Raw genomic sequence first — 24,760 nt, forward strand, 5'->3', positions numbered from 1 at the left:
AAGATGCTCTGCATACATGTACGCCCGTACGTCGTACATCTCTTATGCATATTGGATACATACCGATACTTATCCTGGTAAACCTACAGTAAATTGTTGACTGATTGACAGTCGGTAATACCACGGTAATGCCATTGATGCAAAGTATGAAAAAGAAGGAACAGACAAATGCTCTTGCTCTGTTACGATGTCAGACTCGAGTTCTTTGGTACATTGACGGTGAAAATAATTCGTTGAGTCTCCAAACGATGGCACTGTCTTTTGAGTTGGGTATTATCATCATTGAGAATCGATAGGGTATTAGCATTGACTAAAGATCTTCCAGTCAACGGTATTAGCTGGTATTAGACTCTTGTTAGACTCTTGGATCACACTTGAAGAGGATCATTAGAGATAACACTGGAACAAGTCTGGATTAGGCAAGAAAATTAGCGATGTCAAGAGACGAGTTGAACACCGACAATCAATCTGATAATTTTAAAGATGATTCAGTACCTGCCAGAGTAAGTACTGCCGTTCGTACGTATTTACCTATTTACACTGAACAGTACTGCTATCGTTCTACTTGAGTTTGTGCTTTGTGTATAAGCACGATTAAATGTGCGATATTTGCGGCTTCTCGAAATGCTGGATATTTCATCCCCAAATTATCACAGTTTACCTATGAAAACTCGAGAAAAATACTTAGGTTATTTCCCTCTTTTTCCTCGTTTAATCTGGTCTTTCATCTAAAAATAAGCTTTTGTCCATACTCTAGGTAATTCTTATGCGTTCGCAATCAAGCATCATTGCAGAAGTCACGCGGCAAATCAGTAAACTTACAAAATCGGATGAGCCCACAAGCCATGTAAGCAAAGTTGAATTCCAAACAGATGAGGCCAAGGTAGCAAGACGAGTCCAATTAGGAGAGATTACCCCCTTTCAAGCATCTGCGGAGACTGTGCGGGAGCTAAGTGCCGAAGGGTAAGACAGCTACTCAATCTTCCATGTAAAAATCACATGCTATTTTATCAATCTAGGACCAATCATCAATTTTCAGAACTTCCAGCAAGATGACTCAGCTCTTGGACTTGGAACGCTACATATTTCGACAAGCAGAACTCGCAAGATGCAAGGCCATGTTGAAGGCACAAAAGAGGTGTGCTCCTGCTAGCAAAGAAAAGACCAGGATCCCTGTTAAGAAACAAAAATTAGTCGCACGGGATTCTGAGCCACAAAGTCTTAAAAAGCAAGTGAAATGTATTGAGCGTAGAAAGAAGAATATGAAAGGTGCAAGCAATAATGACCAAAAAACTGCATTGTGTAACGATACTGTGAAAGCTTTATGGAGTGCTTCAAATAAAAAGGAAAAAGTCTTGGTTAAGATTTCCGATACTCCTGAGATTGAAAATGTAACTGATGATTCCCAACGAGATTCAGATAGCGGTAGTGAATATTTACCAAGTGACGAGCAGCCAGATTCAGGTACAGTGATAAGTTCAAAATAGATGTAACGCCAGTGGCAATTGTTATATGAAGATAGTATTTTCACCAGCTGACGAGGGCAAGTCTTTGATGAAGAAACGTGTTCGTGGTCCCAAAGTAAAAACGGGTTGCACAAAATCTTGTGAGTAGCGTATAACAGATCCTGTCCTGGATAAATGTCACAATCACATTAGACAATTGATATGATTACAGTTTTTGACGACGGCGATGAATGGATATATCGACAAAGGGTAAAGGAAAGCGGCTGCTTAAAAAAACAGGAATTGCATAGGGTTGATAATCTCTTCAAAGTACCAATGTCTATCTGGAAGAGATTGTACAAGTGTGTACGAATGGGAATCCAGTTTTTACCATACGCGATGCGACTAATGCGAATAAATAACTTGCCAATTTTCAGATATCAGAAGGTTTCTGTTAAGTGGCTGTGGGAGTTACACGGCCGCAACTTGGGAGGTTTATTAGGAGATGAAATGGGTCTTGGAAAAACAGTACAGCTCATTGCCTTTCTCGCCGGACTAGATTGCAGCGAGTTGTTATCAGATGGAGGAAGGTGTGATACTTATATTAATGTAATTGAGCAGATCTGTCACTGTTCAACCAATTCATGCGGACTTGTGTCAGAAAATTTGAACATTTTAGAAATTCCTCGCTCGTAAACCACTGTTATTCCGAAGTGGAAATTTTTAGAGTTGTGTGGGGATAAAATGAAGTGTGAAGATTTCAAAATATTTTGAACTGATGGAAAGAAGTAATAGCAATTTCAGAGGAGCGATTTTTCGAAAATCGATCGAGTTGAAGAGGTCATGTCTCAAAAAAAAAAGCGGTACTAAATTCGAATCAGAGTGATATTCAATGGAATATACCTAGCCGTAGAATATAAAACGTCGGTGAGCAATCTGCATAAAAAATTTTTGATGTGGAAACGTTTCAAATTTGCGCTAAATTTCGCTGAAATTGTGTTTCAGTTGAAGGCTACCGACCGAGCCTTATTAGGTTTGGAATGAACACTTTTTTCCCCGAATATACAAGGTCAGTAGAGAAAAATGATGTTTGATTCGAGTCTCTCGGTCGAATAGAGCGTAATATTAAAAAATTGTGGAAATGGCTTTTCAAATTTCGAAAAATTCTATAGTCATTGGATTTGATCGAATTGGGCTCAAATTTGGAGGAGCATATTTTTTCTTGACCTATTTTCGACGAAAGAATCGGCGGCAAAATCACTGAGAAGTGCGCCCGAATTGGTTGAAAAGTAATGGATCTGCCCATCTATACATTTCAAGTAATTTATCATAAATCTATATTCAAAATTATCTTACACGTTATATTATACACTGTTCGCAGGTTTCGAGGATTGGGTCCCAGCCTCATTGTCTGCCCAGCTACACTTCTTGAGCAGTGGGTGAAGCATTTCCACGAATGGTGGCCAACCTTGAGGGTAGCAACCTTGCATCATATGGGAACTCATAGAGGTATTAGTATGATGAAAGCTGTGTCTTTTGATGGGTTCACGAAAGTGATGTAACGCTTCCAATTTTTGCTAACATGAACATTCAGAATGAAGCTACTGCGGAAACTCAATGGTAAAGTCACCGACTCGAAATAATATTTGGGACTCATTATTGATTTTCCTTTACATTCTTGTAATAGAAGTAAGGATTTCCGAAAATGCAAAGAAATACAAATAGCGTAATTCTTTTTAAATATTGTCATATAATGTTTGTGCTAGATACACATACCATTAATTATGATCTCACAGGAAATCCTGAACACCTGGTGTATAGTTTGAAATGTGGAGGAATTCTGGTAACCTCTTATACCGGTATTCTCATTCACAAAGAATTATTGGTTAATACAGATTGGCATTATGTGATCCTTGACGAAGGTCACAGAATAAGGAATCCGGACACTAAGGTAAGCATTTTTTACCATAATTTTTTTTTTCTACAAACCATTTATCATGCCAATTACAGGTAACTAAGGCGGTCAAAGAATTTTCAACTCCACATCGTCTTATCTTGACGGGAAGTCCAATGCAAAACTCGTTGAAAGAATTATGGTCGCTATTCGATTTCATATTGCCGGGTAAACTGGGTACTCTGCCTGCTTTTATGGAACATTTTGCAGCTCCCATTACCAGGGGTGGTTACACAAATGCCTCGGCCCTTCAGGAAGCTACTGCGTTGAATGTGGCTAAATTGTTGAATGATTCTATCGCGCCGTACATGATCAGACGAACAAAAACAGATGTTTCCCATCACGTGCGACTGCCTGAAAAAAATGAACAGGTTCACATAATTAAGCATTGAGAAGATGAAGTGCTGCCCTGTTGCCCAGCCAACACTGACTTGATGAAAATTTTTGCTCACTTAGGTATTGTTCTGCAGTTTGACAGAGGAGCAGCGAAACTTATACAAAGGGTATTTGAAATCGGGTGAGGTAACGTTCATTTTGAATGAGCGAAACAATTCCAGCGAAAATGGAAGATACCGAGCACGCCTTCTCGTTGCGCTGACGGCACTTCGAAAAATTTGCAACCATCCCGATCTCTATGTTTGCGATACTCCAATGGCTAGTATTCATTGCTTTTTTTTACGATCAACACACTAGGCAAAAAAATCTATTTTAATGGATTTCATTGTCGATTGCATCATAATATACATTTTTCCAAAACTAGGATTCGGACGAATATCATTCTACCGAAGAGTTAGAAGTCAGCGACGTTGCGATAGAAAGTTTTGGTTATTGGAAGCGAGCTGGAAAAATGGTAGTTGTACGATCTTTGCTCAAAATATGGAAGAAGCAAGGGCACAGAGTACTGCTTTTTACTCAAAGTAGACAAGTGAGTCATAGATAAATGGTGAAAATAGACTGAAACATAATGAAGTAGAAGTAAGATTCACGAATATGTACTCAACTGCAACTTCCAGATGCTGGCTATCCTGGAAAACTTAATTCAGCACCAACGCTACTCTTATTTACGGATGGATGGCAGTACACCTGTGTGTCAGAGACAGCAGGATGTCCAAAAATTCAACACTGTAAGTGCGTTTGGCCTTTTAACATTCCAACGCAAGCAATTTAGCTGTATAAATATATGATTACACTTGCTAGGATCTCTCGTACTTCGTATTTATTCTGACAACACGAGTCGGAGGATTAGGAATAAATTTAATCGGAGCAAACCGTGTTGTTATTTACGATCCGGATTGGAATCCCGCAACTGACGCACAGGCTAAAGAACGGGCCTGGCGGATTGGCCAGAAAAAGAATGTCACAATTTACAGACTAATAACAGCTGGCACCATTGAAGAAAAGGTAAAGTCGAACCATTGAAGATCTGTGAATTATGATATTTGCAAAGCGAACTAATTTTAAAACTTAATTCCATCAAATTTGTTTTCAGATTTATCACCGGCAAATATTTAAGCAGCTTCTTGCTAACAAAGTCTTAGAAGACCCACGCCAGCGCAGACTTTTCCGAACCTCAGACCTCACAGAATTATTTGCCCTCAATGAACCAGCTGGAAACGAACGAAGTGAATCAGAAAAATTATTCAGTCAATCGAAATTACGAAATTTTTCAGTGGAGAAAGTGAAAGCAATGCGCGAGTTGGCGGCAAATCTAAGCCGAAACGTTGGTAATGAAGTTGAGAGACGAAATGGCCAAATGGCTGGAGACAGAAACATTACTCCTCTTGCTACCAGTGAGAAAACTAATGATAGTGCGGAAAGTTTCGTCACTACCAGTCAAGAAAATGGTGATACCAGTTTTGTAGCTGACAGATGCTCATCGGACATTTCCCACCAAAAAAATCATAATGCTATAAAGAACAATTTTGATGCCAATCTCAAATCTGGAGCCAACAGAATCACACCTGGCGTAAACAATAAGTCAGCTGCTGTAAACAAAACAATAGACATCAAAGCACAGTCTACTGACACTCTTGGCAACCTACCGATTACCGGACAGTCTGATCCCTTGGACAAAGCGTCAACCAAACAAACACAAAGTATAAAATTTCCCATGGGAAATAATAAATTAGAATCCCAGATAAGTGAAGTGACACATGAACTTGTCATGTACAGAAGTAGCAGCTTTGTGCAAAACAATGATAAAGGTCAAGAGCATAAATTGAAATGTAGACCAAAACGTAAACAAAATAAATCACGGTATAAAAAAATCCATCCGATCTCATCACTGTTTGAAGGCGAAGAGGTTTCTTGCTTGGTAGGAAGACGCGTTGGATACTCAAAAGTTGAGAAATGTCCACCTTCAGATGATAACTACGTCTTGCATAAACTATTTGCAAAGTCAGGTGGGTTCCTGTATCCCTCTTTTATTCTTGTCAAGTAATAATGATCACCTAGCAAACAATAACGATTTCACCTTATTCTAGCTGTTAATACAGCGTTTCAACACGAAAACATCTTATCGGGCGCATGCCATGACGATCGAAATATGATGCAACGCCAAGCTCACAAGGCTGCTGAGGAAAGTATGGAACGTTTGCGTCGGTCACGCAAATGGTGTTCAAGGCCCACATGGAACAGAACTTGAGACAGAAATCATTAACAATTTGAAAGCTATCTTATAATACTAAAACGGTATCTCATGGGCTCTAGTCTAAACGCCCAAACTCTGAAACAATCAGACATAGCAAGCTCAACTGAGTTGATTCACAAACCGAACACTCGATCAGTCCAACATAGATACATAGATATCAGTGGAAACACATACCTTATTGTTTTTATATTTCATCCTGGCATAATACACTCTGGTAAAAGGATGGCTCTTGTCTGATATGACGTTTGAGCAACATCTGAAGCTTATTTATTATCGAGTGATTCCGGATCACTGATTCTACTCAACTGCACTAAACTAACAATTAAAATACTCAGCTCTTGTGCTTGTTTGCATTACGCTTCAGGAGAATGATTGATAACAAATATAATTAAGTACATTGTAAATCTTTGTGTTGAGTTTTTCTGAGTTTCGTGGCAGTCTTAGAGATTTCGGTCAATTCGCAATCGTTTGCTGGTATCAGATACCAGTATCCATGCGTTCAGGCAATTAGATACCGATAGCAGAGAGTGCCAGACATATGATACATTCTATTTGCAGCTTCAGGCTAACATTAATCTCGCATTTTTCTACGAGGGCTGTTTTATAAATATGATTTTCCGGCGGTAGATTTTAAGATTTATTCGAAATGACTTTGTAGGAAGTTGGAGATATGGTTTCCACTTCTGATGGTATGCAACCAAAGTTATACCACCCCAGATTTATTGCCAATTTTTTTCCGATTTTTTTTTGGATTTTGAAAATTATTTTTCATTTTTTCGCGAACTAAAACCCAGGAAAGTTCACATTGACTTGTTCATTACTCATTTGCCGCATGTGAACTTGCCTGAGATTCAGTTCGCAAGAATTCCGCCACATAGCGCTAGCTTGTATTCACCACGTTTTCACCATGAGTGTGGCTTACAATTAGAGAACAGGGCTATACGAATAATTTCAGGGGCGGCACAAATGGAAAATAATTTAAAAAACATCCCAAAAAAATGCCGCACAGAAAATCTGGAAGCTCATGGCTTCCCCTTTCTAACGGAAATCTATTGAGATCTGCATTAATTTATCAGTAAGTAGTATGTACGTACGAATACATGTCAACAGTGCACACGACCTACCCACGATCAGTTGAAGACCCCTTGCTACCAGTCCGAACACTGCATGAACCTTGTTTTCCCAGAGGTTTGCCCATCGAATTTGCCCTCGTTGTTTCACAAGAAACTCGGGAATTCATTGAGACGAGACCGTCGAATCTCAGTGACGGGTGTCAAGTGAGGCTGCGAGAGTGGCCCCTTACGTCGACAACTTTTTTGTGTAGCTCTGCCACCTACGGAGAAGTACGTATGTACGTATGTAGGTAGTAAGTGAATGGCTAGGGCAATACCTGCTGATCTGCAGGAGGGAAAAGAGTGATTGGCTGTGGCTCTGAACACGCTCTCAAAATATGGCAGATCCAACTATCCAGACTTTTTGTTGTCATCACAACAACAATACCGATATGGCGGTAGTAATTATGCAAGAATTCAACACCGATGCTTATAACACCGTCTGTATGTTATCGTCCACTATGGGAATCCTTGGTGCCGTTTATCAGGTGAATATCACATACATGTGGGCACTCGACCATATTTCAACGCCGGGGAAAGGTTAAACACGCAGAGCTCAACGCATTTGAAACTAAAATCGATTCTTTATTACACATCACATTACATATCTACAGTTATCATCATATTACATATCTACAGGTCCTACCGCGGGAAGAATCGCGATTTTCGCATCGATGGCATACATTCTCCGCAGCTCGGGGCCGCGAGATTATCATCTGGCTCGCTGTTGCTGATTTCTTCGCTTCCTTAGGTGTGATTTGCTCAACTCCGCTTGAATAACCCTGCAAAATTCCTTCTAGTTCATGTGTTAAACAAATCCAGACTTACTCCATTCCCTTTGCATCTGCCGATTGTTGCCTAGAATAGAGATTTAATTTATAACATTACTCGTCTGATCTACTGTAACATTTGATTCCTCATCTTCTGCCCGTAGGAGTCTTCGTTAGATCGGCATTATGGATTAATTTCAAATCGATAATGCCAACCAAAGATGACACATCGAGTGTGGTGTTCTGCGCTGTATCGTCGGTAAATGCCAAGATTCACCTTGAATTATTTTTTAGGGGGATTGGAAGAATGAAAGAAGTTCCTCACATCTTATTTAGTACTTGGAATAATAGATCATAGATGGGATGTTTCTCAAAGAATATAGAATGTGGTTATATGTGCTGTAGTTTCCAGGCTTGGACGCAGTATTTTTATATGGCAACATGGATCTGGACTCTTTGTTACGCGATAGATATGAGATTGTTGCTGAGCGAACGTCAGGGTTATCCGTATTATTACCATGCTGTTGCCTGGATATGTCCTGCCATTGTAACGATCTTTGGCCTATCCATTCTTTATATACCTGATGCCAAGTGAGTCTCAAAATACATACAAGGAATAATAATAATAATTGAATGCTAGACTATACATGATATGCTAGTTTGAATTTTCCATGAACGTTACAGCTAATTGTAGAGTCAATCCTGAATGATCCTGAAGTATTTGTTTGTTTTTTGTGTGCTATAATTATTCTATAAATAACGAAATGTGGAAGAGCCTCATTCAGGTCATGGAAAGAAAATTCTATCTTGCCTGTTTTCGTTGGTATCAAATTTCTTTTCTCAATGATTCAAACTCTGAGGGGTACAGTTTTACTTTATCATAGAACGAGAAATGGCAATTTTCTTTTTCAAATTAATGCATCAGAGAACTTTAGCTCTAGTGGAAACGAAAAGATATTAGCTCTGCTGTTAGTGCATCTATGCAGAAGGATGGACCACAGTAATCAGCTATCGTTTATTTTTAGTAAAAGGTAATTGGGCAAACCTGTAATTACAATCAGTGTTAATGATCAATCAAATACATAAAAACAGCTACAGATTCAAAGTAAGCAACAGTTTATGGTTCTAGATTTTGGCGATCTGGTATCATTGTGTGAGGTGTGATTGTGTCTTCCCTAAATTATATTGGATTTGTTTAGGTATCTGTCAATAATGCTATTGCTTTTTTTTCAGCTGCCATAACTCGTCTTCGTTGTCCAGCGCTGTACTACGAATATTGCCAAATTATTGTGCTACCTACATACCTTTGACCATTGTGATGGTAACAAATCCTGCGCTTTACCTAGCATCGACTCGTGATCTCACAGCTGCTGTGTCATGGAGTCTGTCACAGCTTACAGGTCGTGAGAGAAAACTGGTTCAAACTATCAGAATGAAGTTTGCCTTAACGAATTTAGTTTATTATATTTGCTGGATTCCAAATTTGATAAATGGCATTCTACTCTGGACCCTGTGGTTTAAATTACCGATAAAGGTTATCATCACTTTGTGGTATATAATGGTGAGTAGTGTTTGGATGAGGTGTGTTGCGCTATTGATTGTATCAGCAATCCGATCGTTACAAGATGAAAACTTGTACATACATCCTCTTTGGCTCTCAGGCAGTAACGAATCCCCTGCAGGCCTTCTTCAATGCCCTGGTGTATCAAAGATGGGGTAGAGCTGAAAAGTTTAGATTTTCATGGCGCAAAAAACTGATGACAAAGGAATACTACTCAGGAGATATTGGCACACTGTTGCCCGAATCGACTCCACTGCTCAATCAGCATTTTACTCCGCACACGAGCATAAATGGATCTTCCTCTCTCTGACAGTTTGGACGAGTGAAAAGTCTGTTCAAATAGCTGTGACCCATGATACATCAATGTAATGAACTCAGATAACAGTGGTACACATCTCCTAGTACTAACAAATTATTATGGATGGATGAATGTGTATATATTTTTAGAATTATTTTCAGAGCCTACAAAAAATATTGTGTCGTTCAATAAATTTTCACCAAATTTATAAAATTTTGAGTACACGTCTCCATTCTAATTCAGTTTTGTAATCTGTTGTTTTGTTTGTCCGACCAAGAGTTCAACCATAACACTTGAGCTGTGAGCTTGATAATTTTTATTTCGTAATGAGAACAGCACCGTAAGAAAAAAATGAGATTCCTATCAATCTAAACTTAATTTACTTTTATAAAAATACGACTTCGTAACTGTTTTTTCAACGACTTTTTGTCTTATGAAGAGTGATTGTTTGTACACAATCCCCCTAGATTCCCTCCATCAGATGTACACCACCAAACGGCCACATCACTTTCTTATATCTGCGAACGTTTTTCCACAATTAGCTGTCTTGCCGAAATTTCAACACCCCTCTATATTTACCTTTAATACCTCTTGATAGAACAGCGGCTTTTATCTAAAACAGGCCAATTATGATTTCAGTCAATGCACTGGGCTAAAAGAAAATAATTCCCTTCGCTGGTCCATTCCAGAGATCAATTTCATTATTGGCACTGTTCCAAGTTTTTCATCACTTTCATACCGAGTGACACAAAGACACTGATTATCGCCGTGACATGGATGCTTGATTAGGGACTTCAAGTTTGGTATTAATAATGAGAAAGTCAGTTTTGAGAAAAAAGCGAATTGGCCAAATTATCTACCTTGTACTAGCCTGGGACAACACGACGTCACCTGGATAGTCAACTACACTTTTTCACAGTTGATAAGAGCTGGTTACTACTTTTATTCGCTAATGTTAGATCAATATGAGATACGTGTACACACTCATGTCTGGATCAGTTTTCATATCCGTTTGCAGTATAGCTTTCTCAAATCAATTCAATACAAGTATATGTACTCTTGCTATTAGCAATAATTCACAATAAGTACCTGAGTAAATGTTTCCAATGAGCTCACAGGGCGGTATTGTTATGTATTATATCTGCGACACCTCTAACTTCTAGATCTTACTTAGATTTGTTCGGATATCAGAGATTGTTTACAATTGCTCGCCAAATATTGAGACACTACTATACCCAGTCCTACGCCTGCTTAGCCCAGGGACGATGACATTGTTATAACTAATGGATGCAGCTATAGCTGTGCATAGATCTTACTTCTATTGGAACTGTTCATTTTACTATCTCCCAAACGAGGTGGATCGTGTAAATGCACATGTGCAAGTAGATTATTGTTGAGATTCTGTTCTTGAGTTATTGAATTTGGAGAAGTATCCAAAACTGCCACAGGTTCAATAATTGCCACCTTACTCCTGTAGTTTTGCTTTTGGTAAAAAAACTACAAAGCAGCATCAGGACGAGAGGTCTCTTCCTGTCGAACATCCCAATGTTAGACTTGTTATTTCTCCAACTATCATCTCCGCGATCTTCCACGCCATTTCTTCTTTGGCCTGATTATACACATTTAAGAATAATTCAACGAGACCAGAGTTGTACACAATACAATGGATAAAATAATGTGTATTTATGTTTTATAACAAGTTTGTAATTTAAAGTTTTCAACCCTGTTCATAAAGGGATGAGGCTAATCAATTATTAGAATTATCATGTGTATGCTTACACACAATAATGGTTAATTAGGAAGCTGGTGGGCTGTAGTCGATAAGACAAAATCACTTTATACATGTAATCATTTAATCCTTAGAGGACCGGCATTTCAAAAATCAAAGGAGCTTATCATTCACATTGAAGTGAGTTCTGAGGTTCCCTATTGAGGACCAAATCATGGATGCATGTTGGTGCCTCAAGGCGTCATGTCGGTACTCTAAAGGTTAAATAGTGTAACGTGCTAGATGCGCTTACCTTATCATTCTCGACGTTGACCAACCTTTTCATGGCTCTAGACAATCGAGATTCTGAAAATAATGTGCGACCTTTCAAGATCTGGAATAGGTTCATGAACCTAGATACATTGTCTACCTATTTGTACGTCCGTTGGTCTATCAATTCACCTAAGTATCTATATACATACACACATTTATGTATGTACGTACATGGTATAGTCTGTCGGATGTTTGTCGGTGCTTAGGGGTAGGGTTGCAAACAAAACGGGCTGCTCAAATACCTGGAAATCTGAATGTCTGTGGTGATAGCTATTACCGCAAGCGAATGAAACGCACTAGAATAGAATTCGGGTCTACTGTACGTGTTTACATAGTTACGTGTTCTTATGTGGATATACTGGGACAATTGAAATTTTGGTAATGTCATAGATACTCACCATATTTGCGAAACGGATTAGGTTCGATTTCAGTGACAAATCTGCCCATCTCATTCACGTATCCAACGCTTAGACTGCAACAGATGTTAAAATGATAGACGAGTCAAGTTATGATTAAAAGTGACAATAATTGCCACTTCGAAAAACCGTTCAATCTCATCCATCCTATTCTCTGAGCAGGTCATAACTGGAATGGTCTCGAATAGTCTTTGAGGCCCTTACAAATTTCTTTCATCTATCAATAGTGGAGCCCTACTACACCATACGTTAGCTATCAAATATCATTTGATCTTTGGACTTCAGCTTATTTACACTAGCATTCTCCTCTCATTACAATCAGCACATGGTACGAGTAGCCCGTTATAACTATGTAGAATCTACATTTTAGATAGATATGCATACATATATGAGAACAAGTGCGTCTATTATTTTTGTCACTAGGTAGGGTAACAAAATCCTCACTTGTACTTCTGGCGCCGCCAGAGAGAATCCGGATCATGCAGTTGTCTGGTATCTATACTTAGACTCTCGTTGGCACATAGTCTACCGTGTTGTGCGGGCATAGTTTTTTGCGTCCCAACACTCATTGTACTCATGTCACTGCTACAGTCAGAACCTAGAACGATCGTGAATTATTCATTACAGCATAATACTGAGCTCTCATTTCTAATTATTAACAAGTAGGAGTCTCAACAACATCATGTGTATTCATCCGCTATTCATACAAATAATGGAATACACTTTATAATATACCTATTGATAGCTAGGAAACCTTTAGTAGTATTCACCTGTTCTTCTTAGCTGTGGGTGTGTCACTGGACATGGGCTACTTTGAATGGTACTTATCAACTCCGAAAGATATTTATAATACAACTGCGATGATAAGAATGCAGTCAGATAATGCTAAAATAAGATTTCCCAGATTACTTGATAAATTCTACAGCTATTACTGTGCAAGAACAAGTTTCAATCTCAATTATTAGCCAGCTAAACTCAAGTCGAAAACCTTATCCAGAAATCTGTAGATTATCCAACAGGGTAGGTCAAAACAATCAGGTCTTGGCCCTTGCCCATCCTCTCGACAGATGTTTTGTTCTACCTGAAAGCGTACTCTATCACTGAATCCAAGCGACATTGTTGCTTGCAAGCTGAAATATCTGTCGGAAGAAATACCACGATGAGATTCAGCAAAATTTTTGCCTCAGGCAGGTACTATTTTATACATAAGAAATAATCTTGAACCTTCATTTACTCACTTGTTGTAAATTATAAGAGCATCTGTTTGGGCCTCTGCTGGTTTGGTGGTATCTCTCTTTTGCAGTAAATTGTGCTTATAATTGATCGCTGCCATCCAGAAATCCAAAAGTTCCCGTTTACCCTCAATCTCCATGAACTAGGGTAACATGCACATGGCGTGAGAAGACAGTTAATGACCCACATCAAATTGGTCAGTATCATGGGCATTGTAGCCTAATAATAATTGTGTCTTTGGTTGTACAGTGTAAAGGTATGCTTGTGCATACACATATGTATAGAGGTAAATACCCATAGGGGTACTCTGGTATGTATGTAAAAATGGGCAAAATAGGCGTTTCAATGTACATGTATCTACCTCTATGAAGTGAAAGAATGCTGTCTCGTTGTACAGTATGTCTGCTAGCTGGACGTTTCCACTGGTGAGTACATCGATTTGATGCTTGCAATGAAAGTCGCTTCTCAAAAAATCGTTCATGTGCCTGCACAAATTATGGATGGATTTTGAAACGTTATCGAGACATGGAAAAGGTCTTGACTATTACTTACTCTTCCTCTAATATCCTATAGACAATCTGCTGTAAGTTACATAAACATTTCAACATTGATCCCATGTTTTGAGAATGCAAAGCAGACTGCATGATGTTGAGCATGTCATTGGGGATCCTGCCTGGTCCTAGGGCCTCTTTAACTATATATCGTTTATAGATGTGTGAAGCATCCTGTTCGGAAGCGGCAAAAGTAACAGATTCAGGCTTTATTATTTTGAGTTCAAGTTTTGATTCATTGGATCCATTTAACAATTGACTAGTGTTCGGTGTTCCTTGACATTCTGATAAAGGATCATTGCTATTTACACTGTTGTTGCACGAGAGTTTATCACGAGAACACACATCCCCTGCCATAATATTATTACACCTGTAATTGTCATTACTATCTGCTAAGCCAGATACATTCTCAGTTGCTTTTTTTTGTTCACAAACACCGTTTAACGGATCAATTTCGCTTGTCCTGATATCTTGTATACCACAAGAGCCACACACGCATTCTACCTCAAGCCAGAACTTCAGTAGAGCCACAGATCCTCGAGCTTCTAGGAATTGAAAAAAATAACCTAATGCACTTTTGTCAGATAGGATCTCTGGTAGTGTTTTTGATAGTCGAGATTTCATGGTAGTGCATTCTGAATTTTCATCTTTGAAAACTTTGGCTGCATCTTCTTCTTCCTCCAAACAGTGCCACAAGCCATACTTCTGGCGGAGCACGTTTGTCTCTGATTCCCCCAATGCTTCTGACTTCGACAGCAAATGTGGCAATGTTTGGGACTTATTTCGTGGCCCTGTAAAGTTTTTTTTATCAATGACAATCGTAAAAATTATAACTACGCAGAAAGAAGAATAGCCTCTAGCAACAGGCGGTATTTGGACGTATACAATGCGTGAAATATCATACCGCCACTATGATGAGAATCGCTTGATTTTACAATTATAGTTATACCAAACTGTGATTAGTTTGTTCAACAATCACTCAACAAGGGCAAACACCGGCCCTTGGTGCACAAACGTGAACAGTTCAGAATTCCTTCAAAGTGTTTATGCAAGGCCACAGAACTTGGACGAGGTTATATGACTTCAATTGAAAAAAGTTTGTTCATCCCATCACCGTATCAGCCCACGTTAGAACGCGGACGTTCTACGTGCGATAGATGATACGAAGTTTTGTTGCTAATTTACTATGTAAGTGAATATTTACCAGATTTTTTAAAGAATGTGAGCATCGTTCATATTGACAACAAACATGACCAGGACTATGTTCCGTCCGCGGAAATGAATGGAGATAAAATGACAATAAGTAAAAAAGTAACCGGACAGATGAAAGCTCGCATCGAGCTAGCACCACACTCCTGATTTGCGACTACACAACACAGACCACAATCAAGCGTAAAGTAATTTAGTGGTGCGATTTCCGATGTACTTTAACATTTTATGCTCGAAAGTTGTATGCACACGTACTATACATAAACATGTATGTATGTATACGCCCGTACGTCGTATGTACCAATACATAAATATATATGCATGTACATATATGTATGCATAGCCTATGCGATAACCGCAATATGAGATTTTCTAGTTTTCAACCAATAGACAGCTTGGTAACTTTGGGGAAATTACGCGGAAAGATTTGTAATGGAGATATTATTGAAAAACCTCGAGACTCACAATTTCCTTACATTTACATTGTAATGCAAACGAATATTGAAAAAAATCCTAATAAGGCGGAATCTTGAACTACTAGAACATTATAGATTCGCTAGAATATAGTGTTATGATAAGCAAGATGTTTAGTAAGCATGATAATCCATGGCGTGCCGTAGTGTAACACACTCTACTTCGTCAATTTTCAAGGTATTTGCTTTTATATTAATGTCCTCCTCCAACTGGATCTGCGTCTTCAGCAGGTAACGGAGTGATGATTGTACCTGGAATTTTGAGATAAACACCTAAGTAAGTACCAATAGTATAGATTTCAGATTTTATGGAACACAAACGGTACAATTTATTTCTCAGAGCTGTGCTAGACAAGAGACGGTGAGGTCAGGGGAAAGATTTTGAACTCCTAGCATCACACTTGTTTGTTATTGACATTTCACAAGCGGCTCCATGAATCAGAAACGGCAAGATTTTTTCAAACCTGGTTGGTCCTTCCTAATGAACTTGACCCAGACCTAGCTTCAATTTCTTAATGTACATTTAGCGACACAACACATAGATTTTACCTCATTGAACATCTGTTGTAATAAACATACTGTAGAGCGCAGGTCATGAACCTCTCGAACAAGACATGTCTCTACAGTATCACGAGTCAACTCTAAGCCAGGCCTTTGACAGCGATTACCAAGCCGGGTATGAGCCAAAGCCATATACCTCTCCTTTTCAGCAATACCCTTCTCCAAACGCGTCAAATCGCGAGTCATCACATTAGCCTGCCGCATAATCTGTAAGCCACGTTTTACTACACATATCGGGCTAGTTGGTCTAAGATTTGGGAGTTTTGTAGCTCAAAAAATATTTATCAAAGAAAAGGTGGAGAGGTGGAAGTCATTGTAACGAGCCAAGACAAACCTCTGAATGTTGCAATTCCAATTTGATCTTTGCTGATCTAGTTTCCTCAATACGCTTTTGAAATGCTTGATCTGTTGCTTTCTTTTGCAAACTAAGGTCATCGACAATTTGTTTAAGTACAGTATCAATGTAGTTTCGCATCTGTCGTGCACCATTTACTTCTTTAGAGGCTGTGACAATGTTGTTGTTTGTCTGCATTACCCATTCACGTAGGCTAATAGTTCTGAAATGCAAGACGTTGATTGATTAATCTCAACAGCAAGAAACACTACAATTTGTTTTGCCAGAGATGTGAAATTCAAATATTAGTTGGTGAAATTAGTCCAATTTAGAGTGCAACTATGCGTACGCTGGATCGAGTCTTGTTCTGCCGTGATACAGACTCAGGTTGAAGCTGTTCTCTTTCAGAGTAAGATTGTGACGATCAATTTGTAGATTGTTTTCTTTATCTTCGAGATCTTTATCCATGTAATATATGGTGGCCTTGAGTCTGCGAATTTGTTCATGAGCCTGCTCGGTGGTACACACCAACAGATTCTCTATACCCTTGATCACCTCGCACTCTTGACGCAATTCTCGCTCAACATTGTCGTGGACAAGATCGATGCCCAAGCGGCGTTCACTAACATTCAATAAGCAATAAGTTTAGCAGCCAGGCATAGTTTTCTTATTCAATTATATCAGAGATATCTATGTACCTACCGGGCCATAAGGCATTTGTGACAAATAATGAGAGCACTTTTCTTCACGGAGAAGAGAGCATCGGTCAGGCGTTCTTTGAATACGCAGAGTGCATCCACCTCCAAAAGAACTTCTTTTCTAACGCGTAGAAGCTCATCCTTCCGAAATTTTATATCCTCTAGCTTTTCATCCAGACGATGATCCACCTCCTTCTTATTAGCCTCGGCACTTTCAGCAGTAAGTACGTAAACGCGATCAGATTCGGCAAGCAATCGGTCGGCAAGTTGTTGTTGTGCTTCAGAGCAACGATACTTGAATCTGTTACTACGGTACCACTCGTCTAGCGTGAAACGTTGTGGTGGCGGTGGTACAACGGCAGTCGCCCGATTCATTTGCAGTCTTGATTCAGTTTTAGTAGCCATGTAGTGCATCGGGATTCTCCATTACCTCTGTTCTGTACCAAATCACAGGATTCTCGATTTCAACCCACTGTCTCTGTATCCTTGTAGAGCTGTATTTCCCGGTTTGTAGCGGTAGTCAGAACCAGCCACTCTCTGGGATAATATTTCATTATTGGTTACCGTAGTGATGCGTTTGTGCAGAATTGTTTATCCTGAACGAATCGCCGTGACAACGCTGTAAATTCCGTCAATGTTCGTTGATTCGTTCGAATATTTCAATTCTGTCAATTTTCCATGATCCGAAGAATTACCTGCAAACGTCATTTGTACGTGAAGCCGCATACGTCAAGGTGAACGAGAGCACCATCAAAGTGCCAACAAATGCGACCCACCTACACTATTCCAGGATTATTCGCTGTTTCTTCTCATTCTTTTCGATTTTTGATTTAATTTTTCCATCAGGGCATCTCCCGAAGGACCTGGACGTGACTAAATGATATGCTACCAATGTAACACCATCCCAGATTAGTTCCCATTTTTTTCTAATTTTTTTCTAATCCTTTCTGATTTTTTTCCAATTTTGCCAAATTTTTTAAAATTTCGTCGCCTCGGAGGCAGTCGTCGTTACTTTTGTGGTTTCCCACAAACGCTCGGAAGCGGTCGGGATTCTTCGGTTTTCCTCGGAAATCGGAGGCAGTAGTCGTTAATTTTGTGGTTTTCCTCGAATATTTGGGGTCGGTCAATACTTTTGCGGGGATTTTAGTTCCACGTAGTTCCATTTAGTAACATGGGTATATCTACTACGAATAGTGATTTCCTCACCTCTACACGCCTCTACCCTCCATGGAATTCGTGATCGTTCTACACTGCGCTATCGTGTACGTACGTACTATGTATACTAATGGAGGGTGGAGAGTATGGTAGAGAGAGTACACTATCAATAGTATACTGTATCATGGGGTAGTCTCACTCAATCTCTAAGTAATCTACTACAGTCGCTAGCAAATATTCCCGCGGAGTATATATATTTACGTACATATTGTACGTAACGTACGTACGTACGTACGTAACGCACAGTGAAAATCTGAAACCCAGTGAAACTTCTTTGTGGATCACCGCTGCTGCCCAAGCTTCATTCAACTCTATCAATCCCTTCAATCTGCTCGCTATTCTGCTACCATTTCATTTCGATACTTTTTTCTCAAATCGGAATTGAGCGAAATGTAGATATTTTTACCGGCATTTAGCTGTTCTACGAGGTTAAGACCTATTCAAACATCGACGCGTACACAGCCCGTACATCACGAGCCAGAAAGGCTAATGTAGCATTATAAATGTCAGTCAGAAAGTAGTTAGCTGGTGTTTCAGAAGACCAGAGGCGTTCGGCGACGTCTACGAGGTACACAGTTCTATTAACTGCTCTGTAATTAATTGGCTGGCGCAAGATCAATGCAACCAGATCAATAACTACCAACTGGTTAGTGTATCAATTCATTACTCAAACACTGCTTTTTTTCCGAACTCATTACTAATGCCTCTTCTTTCAACTTATCTTCCTTATTCCACTTGTTGAATGTATGTCTATTTGGATTTTGTTCTTATTTTATTTTCTCCAGAAACACCAGCAGAATGTCTAAACGATCCGCCGATACTGGAGATCCGGGTTCTCAGCCCCCTATAAAAAAAGTTCAATTTGAACCGATTTTAATAGGGCCAATCTCTACGCTGGAGGAAATGGACATGAAGGTTCTGCAATTCCAGAACAAGAAATTAGCGCAGGTACAATCTGAAGAAACGTCGACTAACTAAATCCCTATTCTCTGACAAGTTGAATGTTTTTACTTGGCCGTTCAAAACACTTGTGGACACTTCTGTGTCATCAGTAGAAATTTGTACTACCTTTGATCAATCTAGTTGCCCCAGAGTTATGAGAGTTTTCAACAGCCTTTTTCTCAGCCTTTTTCTCAAGCTGATCAATTAATTAGACCATGGTCTATCTTGTGACGTTGACAATATTGACGTTTTAGAGGTTGGAACAACGGCATCGAATGGAAGCGGAGTTACGTCAAAGGATTGAACAGTTGGAAAAGAGGCAAACTCAAGATGACGCTGTATTGAATGTAGTCAATCGGTATTGGAACCAACTCAATGAAGATATAAGGGTTCTCCTCCAAAGATTTGATGCTGAAACAGCAGATGAGTCTGAAAATAAAAGTAGAATTATATTTGTGGATCTGACTTGTTTGTCCATTGAATTAATGTCAATGATTAATGCCTTTGTCTCTGCTTGATACTAGATGAAAGTGAGGCGACAACTTCATTCCTAATGCAGTTGTCCTCATGGGACAAAGAAGAGCTTGACGATAAGCTAGCGAACCGTGTCCAAGTGTCTAAGCGAGCAGTTTCCAAAGTTGTCCAAGCGTTTGATCGGCTCTCTCAGAGAAATGAAAAAATTACACTAGCTTTGAAAGGCGAATCTGAGGGTGGTAAGATTATGGCAAAATTGGTCAAATCTCTGGAGCATTAGCAAGAAATTTAAGCTCTTCCCGCAAATAAGTTATGCTTGCAATTTCTTTCGGGTCCTGTTTACTTACAGAGTAGGTAATTTTTTTTTTGTCTGCAGAGGAGGTTCCAAATATCGATGACGTTGTTAAAAAAGCCAATGCGGAAATTCAGATGGAGAACCGAAATTTACAAGCGATTAACATACAACTCCATGAAAAGTATCACACCATTTCACTTAAGGTATATCATACAATAATAGAAGCATATCAGTGCAATAAACTTGCGGGTGTCTAGGAAAAATGTTCTTTGCGATCACTGGAATAATAGTAATGATTGAACAACTAGTAGAGGTCACGTAGACTCACCCCCTTTTGATTGTTCGCATCTCTCTGAGCTGATATTTCCATTATTTATTCTACGCAGATGTCCGAGCTGCAAGATACTATAACAGGCAAAGATACCCTTGCTGCCGAATTACGCAATCAAGTTGATGATTTGCAATATGAGTTGAATAAGGTACGCTCTAGAAACGACAAGTTGGAGCATCATCTTGGGGAAGCCATTGAAAAGTTAAAGGCATTCCAGCAAATACACGGCACCGATGAGAAAGGATCAAACAAACCCAGTACATTGGTTGCTTCCAGTGTCTCCCAGACAAAGGTAACCACAGAGATTACATTTTGAAAAAATGATTTGATGTTTATGTGGTACCAACCTATTTCTCAATTGTTTCAAATTATGCCGGAATTTGATGACTTAAATTTTTACTAATGGATCTTGATGTATTTTAGGTTGAAGACCTACAGCGTGAACTAGAAGAAACACGCGAGCTCGCGAACAATAGACTGCAAGAATTGGATAAGCTTCACCAACAGCACAGGGACGCGCTCAAAGATGTGGAAAAATTGAAAATGGATGTCAGTAGTGATCATAGCGTTTTAATATCAAAACCTTCCTTCAAGTTGACTACCTTTAGTCTTAAGTGCATAGTGATGCAAATCTGATGACAAAGATTGCTGTTCATTTGTGTCGCAGATTCGCCAGCTGCCAGAATCAGTCATCGTTGAAACAACTGAATACAAGTGTCTCCAGTCGCAGTTCTCTGTCCTGTATAATGAGTCTATGCAATTGAAGACTCAGCTAGACGACGCTCGGCAACAGCTTCAGTCCAGTAAAAACGCGCATCTTCGTCACATAGAGATGATGGAGGCAAGGAGACTTGTTAACACCGCTCATAAGTGTATGAAATATTTTCTGGAGGTATGATAAGATTAGCAATCATTGGTTACAGAGTGAAGAGCTAATGGCTCAGAAGAAATTGCGCGGAGAGTGTATTCAGCTTGAGGATGTACTCGCTCAGCTTCGGAAAGAATACGAAATGCTGCGTATAGAGTTTGAACAGAATTTGGCTGCCAACGAACAGACAGGACCGATCAACAGAGAGATGCGACATCTGATCACTTCCTTACAGAATCATAATCAGCAACTGAAGGGAGAAGTACACCGGTATAAGCGGAAATACAAGGAAGCCTCTGCGGAGATACCAAGGGTAACAATATTCCTTGTCAATATTCTAGCTTGTTCGCATACTGAACTGTTTAATCCGTTAACCGTTGTATGATAATGAAAATTCTCATTCATAACTGTTTTCTTTGATTCATTATACAACTAATGACCTGCGCAGCTTAAGAAAGAAGTGGAAGAAGCAACAAATAGATTGGGTCAACAAGTAGCCCAAGAAAACAAAGAAGGCAGCAGTTCCGATTGTAGTGGAAAGGAGGAGGATACATCGAGCTCTCTATCAGGTTCTACTCAGGTATGTACAATTTATCTTATCGTCAATTGAATTTCATTCTACCAGATATCACCAGATATCAGATACCTTCAACACTTAACATCGTCATACCTGTTTTGACATATGATTTAGATCAAAGAGGAGTGTGGGGTCACTATCAAGAGGGAGAGTGGAGCTGATGAAGAAATTGAAACTGTCGAAGTTGGCGAGGGAGAGTGTAGTAAGGGGACACCCGACTCGCTGCTCCTTGCATCACCGACCCTCAGGAAGGAAAAAGACATTAAGAGAGAGAAAGATATAAAAAAGGAAGCTATCAAAACGGAACATCGCGATCTCGGTCATCGATCTAAGGAAACGAAATTAGCTGACTCGGAATTGGTCAGGGATCTCAAGGCTCAACTCAAGTGCGTATCGCCAGATCAATTCGCAATCTTCGTTCGATTTGCTTCTGTCAATATCCAAGTGTCATTTCAAAGACTGACCGCAAGCCCTCGACTTTCGACTTTTTTTTTTATCAGGGAAACTTGTACGTTCAATGAAAAACGTGATGAAATTTTGTAGGAAAGCAGTAAACGAGATGAAAGAGATGAAGCTATTACTGGACATGTATAAGGGTGTTGGGAAAGAACAACGCGACAAAGTGCAACTAATGGCTGCTGAGCGTAAAACACGGGCGGAGGTTGAAGATTTACGTCAACAGATTAAGAAAATACAGGTAATGTTATTGAATGATGTCCCGATAACTTTTCACAACTTCTGTTAGGTGGGTGCATGGATGACCAGGTCACTAATTCGTATGTACAATTATCAGGAGAGCAAACGTGAGGAACGTAAAAAGCTAGCTGACGAGGATGCGCAATTGAAGATAAAAAAGCTGGAAGAGCAGGCGTACACTTTACAAAGACAGGTAGCCTCGCAGAAACAGGTAGATCACATTTCCACGCTTTACGTAAGTCATTTATTGCATGCATTGCCACTAATCTGCATCTTTTACTAGAATCATACAGAGCGTTGCCAACTAACATGAGTAAACTGACAGTTTTTTTATACAACAATAATTTTTTCAACAATATTTATTTCCTCATAATATTTGTCCATCTTGGAGATTCCTCAACTTTTCCAGAATTAGGGTGATGGCAATAGTAATGCCATGCAAGACTTTTCCTATTGTCGTTAAATTAAATTAAATGTGAGATAAATATCAAGATTCGAGCGCGCTAGAAATGATACGGTACGGAAATGTAGTTTTGCTTATGCAGATAATGGCTGTGCATGTTCGTAGTGATAGTTTTGCTACGGGGATAGGATAGAACGGAGATGTAACGCTGAACAGAATTGCGTCTGGCTGCAGGAGGAGGAGGCCCTTCTGAATGAAATGGAAGTCACTGGGCAGGCATTTGAGGACATGCAGGAACAAAATTCAAGGCTCATTCAGCAATTACGGGAGAAGGATGATGCTAACTTCAAACTGATGACCGAGCGGATAAAGAGTAATCAGCTCCACAAGCTGGCCAGGGAGGAAAAGGATGTTCTTAAGGAACAGGTGATCACGTTGACCACTCAGGTTGAAGCTGCCAATGTGGTTGTCAGGAAACTAGAAGAGAAGGAACGACTATTACAAAATTCGCTTGCAACAGTTGAAAAGGAATTGGCACTGAGACAACAAGCAATGGAAATGCACAAACGGAAAGCCATAGAGAGTGCTCAGTCTGCTGCAGATCTGAAGCTGCATCTTGGTTAGTCACTAACACCATGTCGCCCAGCAGTCATTTTTCAAATGAACAAGTTCTAGAAATCGGTCATCCCCAGATTCATATTTTGAGCCGCACCAGCGGCACCAAACTTTTTTTACCGGTTTTCATCTATCTCCACCTCTCCCTTATCTATTCTGTAAAGTCATCTATTATTTTTCAGAAAAGTATCATTCGCAAATGAAGGAGGCACAGCAGGTTGTGGCGGAAAAAACTAGCTCCTTGGAAGCGGAGGCATATAAAACGAAAAGATTACAGGTGATATGCTCATTATCTACAACTACTTATGTATGTACGTTCCTATAAGTATGTTCTTGAACAAGTGATGACAGTGTTTCCCATAACATGTATATGATTTGCTCTGTATCGGACAAAAGTTACTTTCTATACTTTTGCGTTCAAAAATTATACGAATTTATTTCTCCTTTCTAATTAATATTTCAGGAAGAAATTGCACAGTTACGAAGAAAAGTGGAAAGAATGAAGAAAATTGAGCTGGCAGAGACATTGGACGAGGTGATGGCCGAAGAGTTACGGGAGTACAAGGAAACTCTGACTTGTCCGTCGTGTAAAGTTAAGCGCAAAGACGCTGTGCTTACAAAGTGTTTTCATGTTTTTTGTTGGGACTGTTTGCGTACACGTTATGAAACACGTCAACGTAAGTGTCCGAAGTGTAATTGTGCGTTTGGTGCTAATGACTATCACCGACTCTACCTATCGACATGAAGAACTGGTCGATCGACTAACATTTCCTGGTGATGCATCGTTCACTTGGTTCTGACGAGGCCGAAGAAGGCATTTGCTCGTAACTGAACTTGGATTTCTCACTTAACATTTTTCAATGTAATACCGTAAACTGCTATTCATCGATTATACCAGTACTCTCGTAATACTTCCAAACTATTCCTGTTGGTATTCCGGATGCAGATAGAAGCCGACGTAGTCTGATACAATTCTTGACCGCCATGTGAGGAAAAAGTTTATGAAACGCAAATAAATTACATTTTAATTTACAGCAA

General features: G+C 39.5%; 5 protein-coding genes and 2 long non-coding RNA genes across 18 annotated transcripts; 3 read left to right on the forward strand and 4 right to left on the reverse strand.

Annotated features, from left to right (window-relative positions):
- Positions 1–77: 77 nt before the first annotated feature.
- Positions 78–2,969, reverse strand: LOC125500169. Of its 7 annotated transcripts, none has more exons than XR_007277385.1 (5): positions 2,802–2,969; positions 1,441–1,632; positions 823–1,173; positions 496–661; positions 78–399 (listed from the first exon to the last, which is right to left on the reverse strand). It is a non-coding gene; the product is annotated as an uncharacterized LOC125500169 (long non-coding RNA). The 7 variants fall into 7 exon arrangements; XR_007277386.1 differs by having other exon boundaries at positions 496–670; XR_007277388.1 differs by having other exon boundaries at positions 532–728.
- LOC105685475 (DNA excision repair protein ERCC-6-like) lies at positions 282–6,453 on the forward strand. Its single transcript, XM_012399584.3, has 15 exons — positions 282–503; positions 758–963; positions 1,040–1,464; positions 1,535–1,606; positions 1,678–1,807; positions 1,883–2,035; positions 2,827–2,954; positions 3,242–3,396; positions 3,456–3,770; positions 3,856–4,053; positions 4,160–4,324; positions 4,413–4,523; positions 4,597–4,800; positions 4,889–5,801; positions 5,883–6,453. Exons 1-15 carry the CDS (start codon positions 435–437, stop codon positions 6,041–6,043), a joined length of 3,405 nt encoding a protein of 1,134 aa, XP_012255007.2. The 5' UTR covers positions 282–434; the 3' UTR covers positions 6,044–6,453.
- On the reverse strand, positions 3,552–7,580 carry LOC125500170. Its single transcript, XR_007277389.1, has 3 exons — positions 7,440–7,580; positions 7,174–7,382; positions 3,552–3,753 (listed from the first exon to the last, which is right to left on the reverse strand). It is a non-coding gene; the product is annotated as an uncharacterized LOC125500170 (long non-coding RNA).
- Positions 7,381–10,003, forward strand: LOC105685479 (G-protein coupled receptor 143-like). Of its 2 annotated transcripts, none has more exons than XM_020852006.2 (6): positions 7,381–7,649; positions 7,801–7,912; positions 8,096–8,190; positions 8,344–8,522; positions 9,165–9,492; positions 9,593–10,003. In XM_020852006.2, exons 1-6 carry the CDS (start codon positions 7,500–7,502, stop codon positions 9,800–9,802), a joined length of 1,074 nt encoding a protein of 357 aa, XP_020707665.2. In that variant the 5' UTR covers positions 7,381–7,499; the 3' UTR covers positions 9,803–10,003. The 2 variants fall into 2 exon arrangements, with proteins under 2 accessions (XP_020707665.2, XP_048507705.1); XM_048651748.1 differs by having other exon boundaries at positions 9,614–10,003.
- An 86-nt stretch (positions 10,004–10,089) lies between these two features.
- LOC105685477 (A-kinase anchor protein 10, mitochondrial) lies at positions 10,090–15,526 on the reverse strand. Of its 4 annotated transcripts, none has more exons than XR_007277380.1 (10): positions 15,236–15,526; positions 14,033–14,822; positions 13,842–13,965; positions 13,486–13,622; positions 13,236–13,386; positions 13,018–13,132; positions 12,692–12,845; positions 12,230–12,303; positions 10,370–11,399; positions 10,090–10,308 (listed from the first exon to the last, which is right to left on the reverse strand). XR_007277380.1 is itself a non-coding variant. In XM_012399588.3 (10 exons), the coding sequence occupies exons 1-10, from the start codon at positions 15,258–15,260 to the stop codon at positions 11,301–11,303; spliced, it is 1,722 nt and encodes a 573-aa protein (XP_012255011.2). In that variant the 5' UTR covers positions 15,261–15,526; the 3' UTR covers positions 10,090–11,300. The 4 variants fall into 4 exon arrangements, 3 of the variants coding, with proteins under 3 accessions (XP_012255011.2, XP_048507700.1, XP_048507701.1); XM_012399588.3 differs by adding an exon at positions 11,812–11,864 and having other exon boundaries at positions 10,090–11,399; XM_048651743.1 differs by having other exon boundaries at positions 10,090–11,399.
- A 138-nt stretch (positions 15,527–15,664) lies between these two features.
- LOC105685324 (tektin-1) lies at positions 15,665–18,508 on the reverse strand. Its single transcript, XM_048651746.1, has 6 exons — positions 18,002–18,508; positions 17,311–17,843; positions 16,958–17,230; positions 16,609–16,831; positions 16,263–16,481; positions 15,665–15,965 (listed from the first exon to the last, which is right to left on the reverse strand). Exons 2-6 carry the CDS (start codon positions 17,718–17,720, stop codon positions 15,828–15,830), a joined length of 1,263 nt encoding a protein of 420 aa, XP_048507703.1. The 5' UTR covers positions 17,721–17,843; positions 18,002–18,508; the 3' UTR covers positions 15,665–15,827.
- LOC105685505 (E3 ubiquitin-protein ligase Bre1) lies at positions 17,904–24,754 on the forward strand. Of its 2 annotated transcripts, none has more exons than XM_048651731.1 (16): positions 17,904–18,040; positions 19,307–19,469; positions 19,718–19,904; positions 19,988–20,176; positions 20,314–20,435; positions 20,619–20,855; positions 20,987–21,112; positions 21,231–21,404; positions 21,487–21,744; positions 21,880–22,011; positions 22,123–22,394; positions 22,552–22,705; positions 22,802–22,939; positions 23,342–23,726; positions 23,905–23,999; positions 24,186–24,754. In XM_048651731.1, exons 1-16 carry the CDS (start codon positions 17,985–17,987, stop codon positions 24,465–24,467), a joined length of 2,970 nt encoding a protein of 989 aa, XP_048507688.1. In that variant the 5' UTR covers positions 17,904–17,984; the 3' UTR covers positions 24,468–24,754. The 2 variants fall into 2 exon arrangements, with proteins under 2 accessions (XP_048507688.1, XP_048507689.1); XM_048651732.1 differs by having other exon boundaries at positions 22,802–22,915; positions 23,324–23,726.
- Positions 24,755–24,760: the final 6 nt, after the last annotated feature.

Source organism: Athalia rosae, chromosome 3 (genome assembly GCF_917208135.1).
Source record: "Athalia rosae chromosome 3, iyAthRosa1.1, whole genome shotgun sequence".
Taxonomy (NCBI): Eukaryota; Metazoa; Arthropoda; class Insecta; order Hymenoptera; family Athaliidae; genus Athalia; species Athalia rosae.

What these genes read in the sequence shown, in the direction of transcription:
- LOC105685479 (XM_020852006.2), top strand. Translation starts at nt 7,500, where the DNA reads ATGGCAGATCCAACTATCCAGACTTTTTGTTGTCATCACAACAACAAT. An exon ending in TGATTTCTTCGCTTCCTTAG is followed by an intron (nt 7,913 to 8,095) that starts GTGTGATTTGCT and finishes TTCTGCCCGTAG; the next exon opens with GAGTCTTCGTTAGATCGGCA. An exon ending in TCACTTTGTGGTATATAATG is followed by an intron (nt 9,493 to 9,592) that starts GTGAGTAGTGTT and finishes TTTGGCTCTCAG; the next exon opens with GCAGTAACGAATCCCCTGCA.
- LOC105685475 (XM_012399584.3), top strand. Translation starts at nt 435, where the DNA reads ATGTCAAGAGACGAGTTGAACACCGACAATCAATCTGATAATTTTAAA. An exon ending in CGGGAGCTAAGTGCCGAAGG is followed by an intron (nt 964 to 1,039) that starts GTAAGACAGCTA and finishes ATCAATTTTCAG; the next exon opens with AACTTCCAGCAAGATGACTC. An exon ending in ATGTCCAAAAATTCAACACT is followed by an intron (nt 4,524 to 4,596) that starts GTAAGTGCGTTT and finishes TACACTTGCTAG; the next exon opens with GATCTCTCGTACTTCGTATT.
- LOC105685477 (XM_048651743.1), bottom strand. Translation starts at nt 15,260, where the DNA reads ATGCTCACATTCTTTAAAAAATCTG. An exon ending in GCTCTTATAATTTACAACAA is followed by an intron (nt 13,387 to 13,485) that starts GTGAGTAAATGA and finishes TTCTTCCGACAG; the next exon opens with ATATTTCAGCTTGCAAGCAA. An exon ending in CCCACAGCTAAGAAGAACAG is followed by an intron (nt 12,846 to 13,017) that starts GTGAATACTACT and finishes CGATCGTTCTAG; the next exon opens with GTTCTGACTGTAGCAGTGAC.
- LOC105685505 (XM_048651731.1), top strand. Translation starts at nt 17,985, where the DNA reads ATGATCCGAAGAATTACCTGCAAACGTCATTTGTACGTGAAGCCGCAT. An exon ending in CTCTATCAGGTTCTACTCAG is followed by an intron (nt 22,012 to 22,122) that starts GTATGTACAATT and finishes CATATGATTTAG; the next exon opens with ATCAAAGAGGAGTGTGGGGT. An exon ending in ATCACATTTCCACGCTTTAC is followed by an intron (nt 22,940 to 23,341) that starts GTAAGTCATTTA and finishes GTCTGGCTGCAG; the next exon opens with GAGGAGGAGGCCCTTCTGAA.
- LOC105685324 (XM_048651746.1), bottom strand. Translation starts at nt 17,720, where the DNA reads ATGCACTACATGGCTACTAAAACTGAATCAAGACTGCAAATGAATCGG. An exon ending in AGAACAAGACTCGATCCAGC is followed by an intron (nt 16,832 to 16,957) that starts GTACGCATAGTT and finishes CTTGCATTTCAG; the next exon opens with AACTATTAGCCTACGTGAAT. An exon ending in TGGAATTGCAACATTCAGAG is followed by an intron (nt 16,482 to 16,608) that starts GTTTGTCTTGGC and finishes CGTGGCTTACAG; the next exon opens with ATTATGCGGCAGGCTAATGT.